Source organism: Phyllobates terribilis, unplaced genomic scaffold (genome assembly GCF_046119375.1).
Source record: "Phyllobates terribilis strain yellow unplaced genomic scaffold, ASM4611937v1 Scaffold_1__5_contigs__length_1240528914, whole genome shotgun sequence".
NCBI lineage: Eukaryota > Metazoa > Chordata > Amphibia > Anura > Dendrobatidae > Phyllobates > Phyllobates terribilis.
The window spans coordinates 1,151,786,088-1,151,802,138 of record NW_027362761.1 but is presented as its reverse complement, the minus strand read 5'-3'; the positions used below and the strand labels follow the sequence as shown (position 1 = coordinate 1,151,802,138).

The window sequence follows — 16,051 nt, the reverse complement described above, 5'->3', positions numbered from 1 at the left end:
AGAGCGTGGATGGTATGCCCTCCACATGCACAGGGTGGTGGAGAAGGAGAGTATGCCCTCGCCATCCGAAGAAGATGACCCGGCTGGGCCATCTAGTGGTAGGCCAATGTTCCCCCGGAGGGAATACCACTACTGAACTACTTCCTGGAAAGATAAAAGTGACTGTATATAGTTACCCGGAAGGGTATTGAAAATAATGCAGAGAGTTAAAGTGTGTGTTTAAAGTTTTATAAGTTACCCGGTTAAAAAAGACTTTTAGGCTGTGGACGGTGAACAACCAAAAAACTTTCCATTGTAAATAGTTCGCACTTTTTAAGATGCTTCTTGTTGGTTTTATCACGACCACTGAACTAAAACCCGTTTGGCGTGGCCGAAGACGTGGTCCAACAGCTGAATCATCTATGCCCTGCAGCCACGCCCAGGGCCTATGTTGAGGGTTTTCGGACGGGTCCCTCAAATTGCACCTTCTCCAGTGAGATGGACACCCAGTTACAGATCTCACTGTCGCTTGCTGAAAATGTGTTTTATATGGAAAAATGTTTCATAAGTGTGAAGAAAAATGTTATTAAAAGTGGTTTTATAATGTTTTATATACTGTATAAAGATAGAAACATGTAACGTTCAAGAAAAGAGCTCCCCATAAAGGGAAGAAAAAGTTATGATTATTCTTCTATGTGAATGCATTCTAAAAATTTTGTATGTCTAAAACGCCTGTGTTTTTACTCTGTTACAGCCCACGGACATGCTGTGTTTAACAAGGGGGGTATGTGGCGCCCCTGCGGGTTCAGTCGCCACAGAGGTACTGCATCTCACCCAGAGGTGTGGTACCCCACTCTCAGGTAAGAAGGGAGTACTGCTAGGGACCCACCCACCTGCATCCAACACTACACCATTCCAGACCAGCAGGAGGGGCAAGATGCATGAATCCACTGCTGAGCCCTGTCCCTGGTTGGAAGGGGGGGAACAAAGAGAGGGGGAACCATGTAGTGGGTGTGGGTGGAGGAAGAAGCACAGGGGAGCACCGTCAGTAGAAGAGCAGTGTAGGAGGTCCAGGCTCCTGGCTCCAGTGCTTGGAGCAGGAGTTGAGAGGAGTGGGGCCTAGTAAGAGAGGCCCTGGAAAGAGAGAGAGGACGGGAGCAGAGGGAAGACTCCAGAGACAGAGGGGATCCCAGGGGCACGGTGAGTGCAGGAAGCCACCCGTACGCCTGAATCTACACGGACATGGAGGGATCAGGCCGAAGAGGGGACTGGCCTCTAACTAGTGGAGAACAACCAGGCTCAGCTAGACAACCGTAGGGCTGCTGCATTTGCAAGGTGCTGCAGCCAACAGCCACAATTACATCGCCGAAAAGGTGGCCATAGAGGGTCCAGGGGACTGCACGTCGCCCAACAAGGCCCAAGGCTACTGGCTTGGGACACTGATTGGAAGGCGCAGTGCAGGAGGGTGAGAGCCAGCGCAGGGAAGACGACCGAGAAAGGAACATAGAACGGGGTCCCGTTTAAGTACTCCTAAGAGACTGGAGAGTTGCTGAACCCCTTCCCTGGTGAACACAGGACGACGTGGGAGGTTACACACTGGCCCTGGTAACCTGAAGTCTTGAACAACTCTGAGTAAACCTTGAAGACTGCATCCCACTGTGTCCTGGAATTATTGCTGCGCCATCACCAGCCCTGCACTACACAGCACAAACAACATCTACCTCATAACACCACTATATCCTGCCCTAGAGCTAAGCTCTGCCTGTGGAGAGCTGAACCAACTCTGCTGCGTCACCATCAGCTCCAGAGGATCTGCACCGCAGTGGCAGCTCCATATAGCCGCATACCACAGGTGACGTCACGAACATTATCTCTAAAAACTTTATTCCCCTTTTAGTTTTTCCCTTTAATTGACCGCCCAGGGTCACGGACCGGGTCACTGCCACCGTGACATCCCCCAGCATCGACGGCCTGGCTACTGAGTACCCCACGGCCCAGGGGGCGCGTCATACCCTCTATCTGCTGTGTATTATTCCCACCAAGTTATTCTTCAGTAAAATACAGTTTATTCTTAAATGGTGGTCTCCCTCTTTGAACTTTGCATGGTCCTGGCCAGCCGAAGTCACTGGCAGCATGCGGCCTGCTGTTACGGATCTGGGTGGTGGAACCTCTGTGCTGCGGTGCAAGGAGGGACCAGAGGGGCGTAACTAGGTATCAACTCGGACTGACCAAGATCGCACGGCGGCTCAATCGACTCCCTGAACCAGGGAAGGACCGAGCAGAGGGACCAGGTGCTACTCTGGGTCTGTCCTTGTATAAGAGCAGGTGACTCCCACGGGTAACTGGCAGGAGCCTCCGGGTAGGCACGGCAGGTAACTGGCAGGAACCTCCAGGTAGGCTGACAGATAGGCACGGCAAGTAACTGGCAGGAGCCTCCAGGTAGGCTGACAGATAGGCACGGCAGGTAACTGGTACGTTCTCCGGGTAGGCAGGCAAGCCAGGCCCATAGACAGACTGGTGGGTTTGGATCATAGGCAGACCGTCGGGCTGGAGAGTACACTTGGGTGGCGGAGACAGGTAGTCAGGCTGGTGGACAGGACTGGTAGTCAGGCTGGCAGACTGGACTGGTAGTTAGGCAGGCAGACTGGACTGGTAGTCAGGCTGGCGGACTGGACTGGTAGTCAGGCTGGCAGACTGGACTGGTAGTCAGGCTAGCAGCGAGACCTGAGGGCTGAAGCAGAGTTTAGGACAAAAATCTACAACCTTGCACGGGCACCTCCATTTTGGAGGAGGTGCCTTTTATATGAGAGGTCCTCTGACCATTGGCCTGGGACTCCTTAGGACGGCGCGCGTGGCCCCTTTAAGAGGGTGGGAGCGCGCTCGTGCTCTAAGCACAGTGCCCGGGAAGCTGCGCGCGCCGGCAGCAGCAGCAGGAGCGCCGTAGGACACCGGGCGGGAAGCGCGGCGTTAAGAGGGACGGCGTCTCTGCCTGTCAGGGGGCAGAGACACCGATACTACACCTGCAAGAGCATAACTCCTCCTTAGCTAAAGCCCACACCCTCAGTCAGGACCCCCATTTTCATGTAGCGTACCAGGGCATAGAACATGAGTAACTCGCCCTCGGCTACTGCTCCACGCCACGTTACGTACGCACTGGTCTGACTTTCATGTCAAAAAGCTCTCAATGGTCCAAAAGGGAATGTCCTCCAACACCAAAGGGAAATAGTTAAAACTTAGTCTTTAATCATATTGGATAGAAAAAATTAGGAGAATGTCCACATATTAAAAAAGGAAACCTACAATTCTTATGCGTTTCAGGTAGAAAAATTAGCTTTGATTAAGGATTTATCTTCCCGAAACGCATAAGCATTATGGATTTTCTATTTTAATAAGTGCACATTATCCTAATTTTTTGATTAAAGGCTAAGTTTTAACTACATTACTTTGGTGGTGGAGAACATCTCCTTTTGAACTATTGAGAGTGAAAAAATGGTACCAGTGTCAATCAGTGTTTTGGATCAGTGTGTCATCTGTGTGTCCATTTTTACCATCAGTTTTCAACTATTTTTTTCACAGATGGATAAATAAATCAGTTACAAGGCTTCTCCTATACTTTGTAATGTTAAATACGGACATCAAATTTCATGGACCCATAGACTTGTATTGCCCTTGTCATCCTTGCTGCCAGATAAAAATGGACATCTCTCCATGAGTTTTGCACGGACACACAGTCCGTTAAAAAACACGGACATGTGGATAAAACCATAGATAATAATGGCTACATGTTGTATTCGTGAAAAAAAATGGATACAACACGTAAATGCAACACGGGCGTCTGAATGAGGCTCAGGCTATGTGCCCACGTTGCATTTATGAAGCAGAAAATTTCTGCTGCATAAATGCAAGTCCTCTCCCGGAAAAACGCATGCGGAATTCCGCACGCGTTTATCACGCGTTTTCCACATGCGGAATTGCCTTGCGTTTTTTATGCATTGGACTAAGGCAATTCCGCTTGCGGAAACGCAAAATTAAATGACATGCTGCGGATTTTTGAACGCGGCATAAACGCTGCGGAAAAATCCGCAGCATGTGCATAGAACTTGCGGAATCCCCTTGGGGACCATAGGGTGCGGATTACCTAGCGTTTTACAAGCGTTTCCGCTGCGGAAATTCCGCAGCATAAACGCTTGAAAAACGCTACGTGGGCACACAGCCTAAGACTGCTTTGTTTGACAAAGGATAAAAAAGAAACATTTACAAAAAAAGAAAAGAAAAAAAAGGAAAAACTAAGGGGGAGATTTACTCAAATACATGTAGCATAATTCTGGGGCAATTAGCTTTTATTTTTACACACCTTGAACCTAATTTATAATATGGTTTAGAAGTTTTTTCTAACTATTTATACTCCTAAATTTTGCCCCAAATGTTTGGCACAAAGCAGGACAATAAATGTGTTGTAAGTTTAAGCGTACACAGCCTTAAAACAAATCAAATGTACTGTATCAAGCAGCATGATCCATTGCGATAATTTTGGCATATTTTAAGACTGTCTAGTCTAAGTATAAAACTGTCAAAAAATGAGACCGTTTTAGTAAATCTGCCTCAGTGTGTTCCATATATTTTCAGCTAAATAGTCAAATACCCATTTAGTGATTGCCTTCAAACCCTTTGGGTCCTCATTTACTTTATGGAGGATACAAGATTAGAGGGGCAGAGGACAGACCAGTAAATTTAAATTTGGTTAACTCCCCCCGAGGGAAAAGCATATCTAATATATAAAGCTGAATGTGTGTGTATGTATGTATGTATGTATGTATGTCCGGGATTGGCATCTGCACCGTCGCAGCTACAGCCACAAAATTTTGCACAGTCACACGTCTGGACCCCGAGAGCGTCATAGGCTATGTTGTGAGGCGAAATTTTAACCCCGTGCGTTCCAGTTCACCAAACAATTTTGCCCCTATCTACATAATGGGAAAAAGTGAAAGGAAAAGTGTTGGAGGCAAATTGACAGCTGCCACATGTGAACAAGGGAGAATTAAAGAATGAGAGCGATGGCGCCAAAGAGTATATACCGTACAGTTGCTATGGTGGGGCCCCGTCATGGGATACTCATACTCACCACACAGGGGGATATGAACACACACACAAAATGCGCCACACACTACCACGTGCTTGAACACATATACCACCCTCAGCACACACAAAACTCATCTCACAAAGATTTATCAGGCTGCCAATAGCAACCAATCACAGCTCAGCTTCTATTTTGCTACAGTTAATTAATCTGAGCTGTGATTGGTTAATATAGGCAACAAAGGACATTCTCAGTATAACAAAGCTTGTGTAAGGTAATAAGATGTCAGTTAGGGTGTGTTGGTGGAAAGGCTGGTGTCAGTCACATTACTTCTATGTGAGTGGATATAGAAACTGCCAGTTACAGACTATTTTTACCACAATAATGCCTCATAAGAAAAGGAATTTCATGGCACGAATGTCAGCTGATGCGAAAAGAAAAGCTGCATTACGGGCCAATGAGAAATGTGAAGACCGAGAAACAAGGCTGACACACATGAGAACAGCAGCTGCTTCCTCAAGAGCCAATGAACTTTCTGAGCAGAGGGAAGCGAGGCTTGCAGACAAGAGAACAAGAGCTGCTTCCTCAAGGGCCAATGAACTTTCTGAGGAGAGGGAAGCGAGGCTTGCAGACATGAAAACAAGAGCTGCTTCCTCAAAAGCCAATGAACTTTCTGAGGAGAGGGAAGCGAGGCTTGCAGACATGAAAACAAGAGCTGCTTCCTCAAGAGCCAATGAACTTTCTGAGGAGAGGGAAGCGAGGCTTGCAGACAAGAGAACAAGAGCTTCTTCCTCAAGAGCCAATGAACTTTCTGAGAAGAGGGAAGCAAGGCTTGCAGATAAGAGAAGAAGAGCTGCTTCCTCAAGGGGCAATGAGTCATCTCAGCAGAGAGAAGGCCGACTTGCCACTAAGAGAATTGCTATTTCTTCCACCAGGGCACAGGAAATGGTTGGAGATTTGAAACGTGCTGCCTTTTGTTACCAGTCAGACATAAAGTTTCCACATGTAATTGAGGCAACCATTTTGACAGGATGTGCCACAGGAGAAGATGTTTTCATTACAACAATTCCTCTCATTCCATCTAATTTGCCTTTTGATTTTAAACGCCTCCAGTTTCCTGTTCGACTGGCATTTGCTATGTCCATCAACAAGGCTCAGGGACAGTCCTTGAAAGTATTTGGAATCGATTTAAAATCTCCATGCTTTTCTCATGGTCAACTTTATGTGGCCTGTTCAAGAGTTAGAACAGCCAAAAATCTGTTCGTGTTTGCACCTGAAGGAGAAACTAAGATTGTCGTTTATCAAAAGGCTCTCGAATAAGGACTAGAAGATTATTTCACATTACTTGGCCAATTTAGTTAAATCTGTGTGGAATATCTCTGGTGTTGAAATATATGTTGTGAAATGCTTCTATTAGCTTAGTTTTTGCCTTTTAATAATTACATTTCTGTCTATTTGTTTTGTGTTTTTTGTGTGGAGAATAAATTTTTGTTAACATATTCTATTTTGCTAACAGCAGTTATTAACCCCGGCGAAGCCGGGTAGTACAGCTAGTATATATATAAAAACAGAAATGTAGACATTTTTGCAAATTTATTAAAAAAGAAAAACTGAAATATCACATGGTCATAAGTATTCAGACCCTTTGCTCAGTATTGAGTAGAAGCACCCTTTTGAGCTAGTATAGCCATGAGTCTTCTCACCTGGATTTGGGGATCCTCTGCCATTCTTCCTTGCAGATCCTCTCCAGTTCTGTCAGTCTGGATGGTAAACGTTGATGGACAGCCATTTTCAGGTCTCTCCAGAGAGAGGTCAGGGCTCTGGCTGGGCCAGTCAAGAATGGTCACAGAGTTGTTCTGAAGCCACTCCTTTGTTATTTTAGCTGTGTGCTTAGGGTCATTGTCTTGTTGGAAGGTGAACCTTTGGCCAAGTCTGAGGTCCAGAGCACTCTGAAAGAGGTTTTCATCCAGAACATCTCTGACTGTACTGTGCAACCAGTCGTCCTGTCCCTGTAGCTGAAAAACACCCCCATAGCATAATGCTGCCACCACCATGTTTCACTGTTGGGATTGTATTGGCCAGGTGATGAGCAGTGCCTGGTTTTCTCCACACATACCGCTTAGAATTATCACCAAAGAGTTCTATCTTCGTCTCATCAGACCAGAGAATCTTATTTCTCATAGTCTGGGAGTTCTTCATGTGTTTTTGAGCAAACTCTATGCGGGCTTTCATATGTCTTGCACTGAGGAGAGGCTTCCGTCGGGCCACTCTGCCATAAAGGCACGACTGGTGGAGGGCTGCAGTGACAGTTGACTTTGTGGAACTTTCTTCCATCTCCCTACTGCATCTCTGGAGCTCAGCTACAGTGATCTTGGGGTTCTTCTTTACCTCTCTCACGAAGGCTCTTTTCCCATGATTGCTCAGTTTGGCTGGACGGCTAGGTCTAGGAAGACTTCTGGTGGTCCCAAACTTCTTCCATTTAAGGATTATGGAGGTCACTGTGCTCTTAGGAACCTTGAGTAATGCTGAAATTCTTTTGTTACCTTGGCCAGATCTGTGCCTTGCCACAATTCTGTCTCTGAGCTCCTTGGGCAGTTACATTTAAGTTCATGATTCTCATTCGGTCTGACATGCACTGTGAGCTGTGAGGTCTTATATAGACAGGTGTGTGCCTTTCCAAATCAAGTCCTATCAGTTTAATTAAACACAGCTGGACTCCAATGAAGGCGTAGAACCATCTCAAGGTGGATCACAAGGAAATAGACAGCATGTGACTTAAATATGAGTGTCTGAGCAAAGGATCTGAATAATTATGACCATGTGATATTTCTGTTTTTCTTTTTTAATAAATTTGCAAAAGTTTCTACATTTGTTTTTTTCAGTCAAGATGGGGTGCAGAATGCACTTTAATGAGAAAAAAAATGAACTTTTTAGAATTTACCAAATGGCTACAATGAAACAAAGAGTGAAAAATTTAAAGGGGTGTGAATACATTTTCCGTACCCACTGTTTATATGTATATGTGTGTGTATATATATATATATATATATATATATATATACACAGTACAGATCAAAGGTTTGGACACACCTTCTCATTTAAAGATTTTTCTGTATTTTCATGACTTTGAAAATTGTACTTTCACACTGAAGGCATCAAAGCTATGAATTAACACATGTGGAATTATATGCTTAACAAAAAAGTGTGAAACAACTGAAAATATGTCTTATATTCTAGGTTCTTCAAAGTAGCCACCTTTTGCTTTGATGACTGCTTTGCACACTCTTGGCATTCTCTTGATGAGCTTCAAGAGGTAGTCACCAGAAATGGTTTTCACTTCACAGGTGTGCCCTGTCAGGTTTAATAAGTGGGATTTCTTGCCTTATAAATGGAGTAGGGACCATCAGTTGTGTTGTGCAGAAGTCTGGTGGATACACAGCTGATAGTCCTACTGAATAGACTGTTAGAATTTGTATTATGGCAAGAAAAAAGCAGCTAAGTAAAGAAAAACGAGTGGCCATCATTACTTTAAGAAATGAAGGTCAGTCAGTCTGAAAAACTGGGAAAATTTTGAAAGTGTCCCCAAGTGCAGTTGCAAAAACCATCAAGTGCTACAAAGAAACTGTCTCACATGAGGACCAACCCAGGAAAGGAAGACCAAGAGTCACCTCTGCTTCTGAGGATAAGTTTATCCGAGTCACCAGCCTCAGAAATCGCAGGTTAACAGCAGCTCAGATTAGAGACCAGGTCAATGCCACACAGAGTTCTAGCAGCAGACACATCTCTTCAACAACTGTTAAGAGGAGACTTTGTGCAGCAGGCCTTCATGGTAAAATAGCTGCTAGGATACCACTTCTAAGGACAGGCAACAAGCAGAAGAGACTTGTTTGGGCTAAAGAACACAAGGAATGGACATTAGACCATTGGAAATCTGTGCTTTGGTCTGATGACGAGTCCAAATTTGAGATCTTTGGTTCCCACCGTGAAGCATGGAGGAGGAGGTGTGATGGTGTGGGGGTGCTTTGCTGGTGACACTGTCAGGGATTTATTCAAAATTGAAGGCATACTGAACCAGCATGGCTACCACAGCATCTTGCAGCGGCATGCTATTCCATCCGGTTTGCGTTTAGTTGGACCATCATTTATTTTTCAACAGGACAATGACCACAAACACACCTCCAGGCTGTGTAATGGCTATTTGACCAAGAAGGAGAGTGATAGGGTGCTACGCCAGATGACCTGGCCTCCACAGTCACCAGACCTGACCCCAATCGAGATGGTTTGGGGTGAGCTGGACTGTAGAGTGAAGGCAAAAGGGCCAACAAGTGCTAAGCATCTCTGGGAACTCTTTCAAGATTGTTGGAAGACCATTTCCGGTGACTACCTCTTGAAGCTCATCAAGAGAATGCCAAGAGTGTGCAAAGCAGTCATCAAAGCAAAAGGTGGCTACTTTGAAGAACTTAGAATATAAGACATATTTTCAGTTCTTTCACACTTTTTTGTTAAGTATATAATTCCACATGTGTTAATTCCTAGTTTTGATGCCTTCAGTGTGAATGTACAGAAAAATCTTTAAATGAGAAGGTGTGTCCAAACTTTTGGTCTGTACTGTATATATATATATATATATATATATATATATATATATATATAAATAAAAGTTTTAATCTACTTAAGATGGACTTTAATGTAATGTGTTTAGAAATTTTCCTTTAGAGAGGACAGTATTGGCTCTACTGATATGTTTTTTGTAGGAAATACTTAGATCACAATGCTTTAGAATATTTTCTTAGAACTTTATATTGTGCTGTTCCTTTGGTAATAAGATGTGTCCGTATGTAGTCTAAGGCCGGGGGTCACAGGATTATGCTAATGGCAGAGTTTGATCTGAGTGTCACCTTAGTGGGATCCAAATCTCTTCCATGCGAGAATTGTATCACAGGAGAAGAAGGAGAATTTAAATGGATGCGCGTGATTCGAATTCCGGAGCCACCCACAGCATGCTGTGATTGTTTTCTCATGCTGAATCCGATAAAAAAGTGGATAGCACTCACTCATGTAAGCAAGCCATAAAGGAGCCCATACACATTGGATTAAAGGGGGTTGTTCGCCTTGGGGTACACATCTGCAGTCACTCTATGTGATTGTAGACTTGTGAAACCTCACAGTGCACAGTGTTGGCGCCACAAGCAAGTGGTAATGTGACAGCAAGTATGCGATTTGCATACATGCGGTCACGTGCCGACTAGACATGTGCGGCCTTGCTTAATACAAGTGAATTGAGCATGGCAGGATACAGCTAGTCAGAATATGTCCAAAAGTAAGAAAATTTCATGCTTGCAGTCACATGACCGCCTGCTCCTGCTGCACGTGATGTGAGGATTCACAAGTCTGCAGTGTGCTAGAATAATTGCACACTTGTACCCCAAAGTTGGACAACCCATTTAAAGGGAGCCTGTCATATAAAAAATGCTATTAACCTGCAAATATTAGGTTACTCTGCAGGTTAATAGCATTCTGAACCTGCCTGTGGCCCGCCCTGAGAGCCCCGCTGCCAGGAGGAAATGAACTTAGGGCAGGGGAACACAACTGTAGATTCTCTCATTCGAAGGATAGGCCATCAATTTAAAAGTACCAGACAACCCCTCTAAGGTACAAGTATTTACTGAAACAGACTTGTAAAGAGATGGCACAGATGCTCATGAAGTTCTGTAGACATGTAGTTTGAAAACTTTTGTCTTCATTTTTTTACAGGATGGCTGCTTATTAAACTTTTTTTTTCGTTATTTGTTTTGTTTTACTTCTCAACAGATTTGGTTTTATACAAACAGTATATTTAAAGAAGCTGGTATACAACCTCAAACTATTCCATACATCACCTTATCCACAGGGGGCATTGAAATTTTGGCTGCAGTTGTATCTGTAAGTAGGTTTTTGAACTGATATTATCTGTAACTATTCTTTCTACAATGTGCATGTGAAAGATTTTCATGGGAAATATTCTCCTGCTGACAGACAACAATACTGTAACTTTTTTTTTCTGTTTAATAAAATTACTTCCATATTGTTATGGTAAATAGTTATACTTTGCTTTATTATTTAGACAATTCATATATCTTTGATAATTTTGTATTTTAATATTAGCTTTACAAGTGTTATTTCGTTGTATCCAATATAAGCTGTCTCTGTATTAAAGCTGTCCTTTGTTCTGAAAGTATAGTAAAACTAGATATAGCCAGATCCTAAGGAATGCAACAGAATACATAATTTACGACTTTGTTTTTCCCAACTTATCTTCCTTTATAGGTAACGTAATGTAAGACTTTCCCACTTTCCTTATCTATGTGGAATTCTAAAGACAGATAGGAGATGTTTTAGACAAAACACCTGAATTCTTTTTCAAATTGTACAAAAAAGTGGGAGAGAAGACTAACGAAAAAAAAAAAAAAAAATGTAGTATGATTATAAAGAAATTACTTTAAGGATAAGTCATCAATATCAGACTGGTAGGGATCTGACACCCAGCACCCTCTCTAGTTTCGCCCTTGGTGCCGACGACGGCCAAATGTTAGCAGCCGCAGAGATGAACAATAAAACTCCATAAAGTGTTCCATGTCCGTGGCCGAGTACTACAGATCCATCCCTGTTCGAATGATCGTGGGGGTGCCGAGTGCCATACCTGATATTGATGACCCATCCATAGGATATGACATGAAATCTAAAAATAATGGAGCATTTTTTTTTAACCTCAACTGGTTTTATTTGCCTCTTTTAATCTCGGATGCTTTCTGCCCCAACAATTCTGACGTCCATGGAAGTGTTTCTTTATTCACTCTTATGTACAATATACAGCTGCCCATAATTTGTGATGAGAACAATGCGTCGTCTGTGAGCTTTTGCTGTGTCTCAGTGGACTATAATATTATATGTTTTTTTTTCTTATCATAAAGACTTTGACCTTTTTAGATATAGATCCGTAAAAGTATTCTTTGCTATTGCTTCATGCTGTAACCTATGAGCTGGATCTGCAGGAAGAAATGTGGCTGCAGGTCTTGGTAGTTGGTAAACAAATTACCAGATTGGATTATGGGTTGAGAGGTCATATACTGTCACCACTGATGCTTGTAATGAGGATTTGTTAGAGAGAGCAATTACTTAATCATTATATCTATACATAGCTTCCATTCGAATAAGATAATATATCTTCTAAAAATTAACTATTCTTTAAATCTTTTTTTTGTGTTACATGCATTTATGAAATATTTTTGTTTTTACATATCATAATCTGTATTAAAAATAAGAAGTAAAAAACATGCAATATTCACATTGACCACTAGAGGTTTTTTTTTAGATTCTAAATTCCTGCTGTTTCAGGAAACAACACATGTACATAGCCACAATGGTTGGATCCTGATTCTTTTTTAGATTCCAACTGCCTGCTGTTTTAGGAAACAGCACATGAATATAGTCACGATGGTTGGAACCTGATCCTATCTTTGGTATTGAAGTGTCTAATGAGCATGTGCAAAAATCAAAGTGCAGGGGAAGCTGTGACATCGCGTATAGTGATTGGTGGATCATGTGTTATCAGCTCTGTGTAGAGGTGATATTTGCTGTAATCCTGCCTCTGATAATAAGCAGCATGCAGAAAACTGTTCCTAAAAGGACAGGAAGTGTCAGTCTAAAAAGCCTTTTGAAAATTGCAAGATAACTAATCATGTTTCATTTTTATTAATGAAGACAGTGATCTAAATAGAAAAAAAAACATTAACAAAAATGTTTAAAAAATGCATTTTTAAAAAAATATAAAAGCATGGTTTAAACAAAAGGTAATTTTCTATTGACAGCTTCCCTTTATTTTTGGATAATTTTTGGACCATAATAATTAGACTTGGGCATATTTATCAAATAAAATCTGCTATAAATATAGCAAAAACTACAGTGTGTTACCTTGTACTATAAAGTCACTTTAATGTTGTGATTTAATATGTACAATGAATTTATAAAAATGGATTAAAAGGACTTGGCTAAATATTTCACAAAGGCTGAGTGAAAATGTATTACTATTTTTTGGCATTGTGTAAAGTATGGTGTGAGTTTTGCCAAATGATTCATGTTTATTATTATGATTTATGATGAACCATGCTTAATCTTGAAAAATAGAGTATGTCCTCAGATGTTAGACCAACGTCAAAAAAAGTTTGTTTTTAAAAAATTTTTTTTAAAAAAATACAAGTTTAATGTACTGTAAACTTTTTTTCTATTGTATGACGTGAGATTGTATTGAACTCTTCCCATCAAATCTTAGTGAAGACCATAAATGGGGTACCATAGATAGGTTTCCAGACCTAATGGAGCAGAGCTGGGCAGGATGTACACATAAATACACACTGAGGATGTGTTCTTTAAGGTGTAAATGCAAAGAAAAAATGGTCAGGCTCAACGAATGTATATTAACATTTCTTCAATGTTTTATTCCAAAATATTTAAAACAATTACAGCAAATCCATAAAAAATATGTAGATCCAACGCATTTTCAGCATCAAGTGTTCTTACACCATTAGTAGGGGCACTTGATGCCAAAAACGCGTTGATAGTATGAAAAAGTAAATTTCTACATAACTATAGAAGGATTTTGTTCAGTGTCATAACAATGGAAGTTTATAACTTTCTACTCTAGTAAATAGTTGGGATTATGTTCTTTGAAAGATTGAGATTAAGAGAAAGTTATATTTAAAGGGAAACAGTAGATTAATGCTGCTATATAGCCACAGGCAAAATGAAATCTCAACAGGCATCTCATTTACAAATTACTGTTTTTTACTCTGGAATGCCCCAGTTGCTTACATTTAATATTGCTAACAATTGGACAGTGTAAACTTAAAGGGGTGTTCCAAAATACAACTTAATTTTCATCCTAAATCCCCATTTAATGCCATAAATTAAACTGCTTTTTAAGGCACTACAATTAAAAATACACTATCTTTCCCTCACTACATTATTTAACTGTTTCTCTTTTTTTCTACTTGCTTTTTTACAGCGCTTCGTTTGAGAATCCCAGTGCATGCTGGGAAATTCAAACAAAACAGGCTCCTATCCACCCTCCCCACCAAAATGAAGCATCAACAGTGACACTCTTTCAGGAGCTGGGCTATTCCCTGCTTTGTCACTGTGCAATGTGCACAAAGACAGTGCACTCTCTTTCCAGCTCAGGTCAGTAGTAACACGTGGCAACAGAGCGCACTGTTAGTGCATGTTGTAAGGCGAATAACCAGCTGCAGAGACCAGTGAGAATGTAACAGGATGGGATATAACATTATATTGGTTCAAAGAATTTCGTAAGGGGTTTATAGATATATAATTTATATATATATATATATATATATATATATATATATATATATAAATTGAATTTTCCATTAAAAAATATATATATATATATTGTGGGGGGTATATATGTATATGTATATAAATATATATTATTTATATATATATATATATATATATAAACCCCCCATAATATATATATATATATATATATATGCAGTGGGTACGGAAAGTATTCAGAACCCTTTAAATTTTTCACTCTTTTTTTCATCGCAGCCAGTTGGTAACTTCTAAAAAGTTCACTTTTTTTTCTCATTAAAGTACACTCTGCACCCCATCTTGACTGAAAAACACCAGAAATGTAGAAATTGTCAGGCCAGTCGGGCCTTTATGGTAGAGTGGCCTGACGAAAGCCTCTCCTCAGTGCAAGACATATGAAAGCCCACATAGAGTTTCCTCAAAAACACATGAAGGACTCCCAGACTATGAAAAATAAGATTCTCTGGTCTGATGAGAGGAAGATAGTACTTTTTGGTGATAACTAAGCTGTATGTGTGGAGAAAACCATGCACTGCTCATCACCTGCCCAATACAATCCCAACAGTGAAACATGGTGGTGGCAGCATCATGCTATGGGGGTGTTTTTCAGCTGCAGGGACAGGACGACTGGTTGCAATTGAAGGAAACATGAATGCGGCCAAGTACAGAGATATCCTGCTCTGGACCTCAGACTTGACCGAAGGTTCACCTTCCAACAAGACAGTGACCCTAAGCACACAGCTAAAATAACAAAGGAGTGGCTTCAGAACAACTCTGTGACCATTCTTTACTGGCCCAGCCAGAGCCCTGACCTAAACCCAATTGAGCATCACTGGAGAGACCTGAAAATGGCTGTCCACCAACGTTCACCATCCAACCTGACGGAACTGGAGAGGATCTGCAAGGAAGAATGGCAGAAGATCCCCAAATCCAGGTGTGAAAAACTTGTTGCATCATTCCCAAGAAGAATCATGGCTGTACTAGCTCAAAAGGGTGCTTCTACGCAATACTGAGCAAAGGGTCTAAATACTTATGACCATGTGATATTTCAGTTTTTCTTTTTTAATAAATTTGCAAAAAAAATCTACTTTTCTGTTTTTTTTTCAGTCAAGATGGGGTGCAGAGTGTACTTTAATGAGAAAAAAAAATGAACTTTTTAGAATTTACCAAATGGCTGCAATGAAACAAAGAGTGAAAAATTTAAAGGGGTCTGAATACTTTCCGTACCCACTGTATATATACTGTATATATATATATATATATATATATACATATATATATATACAGTTATATGAAAAAGTTTGGGCACCCCTATTAATCTTAAGCTTATTGTTTTATAAAAATTGGTGTTTTTGCAACAGCTATTTCAGTTTGATATATGTAATAACTGTTGGACACAGTAATGTTTCTGCCTTGAAATGAGGTTTATTGTACTAACAGAAAATGTGCAATCTGCATTCAAACAAAATTTGACAGGTGCATAAGTATGGGCACCTCACCAGAAAAGTGACATTAATATTTAGTAGATCCTCCTTTTGCAAAAATAACAGCCTCTAGTCGCTTCCTGTAGCTTTTAATGAGTTCCTGGATCCTGGATGAAGGTATTTTTGACCATTCCTCTTTACAAAA

General features: G+C 41.2%; 1 protein-coding gene across 2 annotated transcripts in view; it reads left to right on the top strand.

Annotated features, from left to right (window-relative positions):
* Nucleotides 1-16,051, top strand: part of SLC2A9 (solute carrier family 2 member 9) — a 741,777-nt gene that overhangs the window by 450,424 nt on the left and 275,302 nt on the right. For both annotated transcript variants that reach the window (XM_073648512.1, XM_073648502.1), the window contains exon 9: nt 10,868-10,978. In XM_073648512.1, coding sequence (XP_073504613.1) covers nt 10,868-10,978 — 111 coding nt within the window. The remainder of the gene's footprint in view (nt 1-10,867; nt 10,979-16,051) is intronic.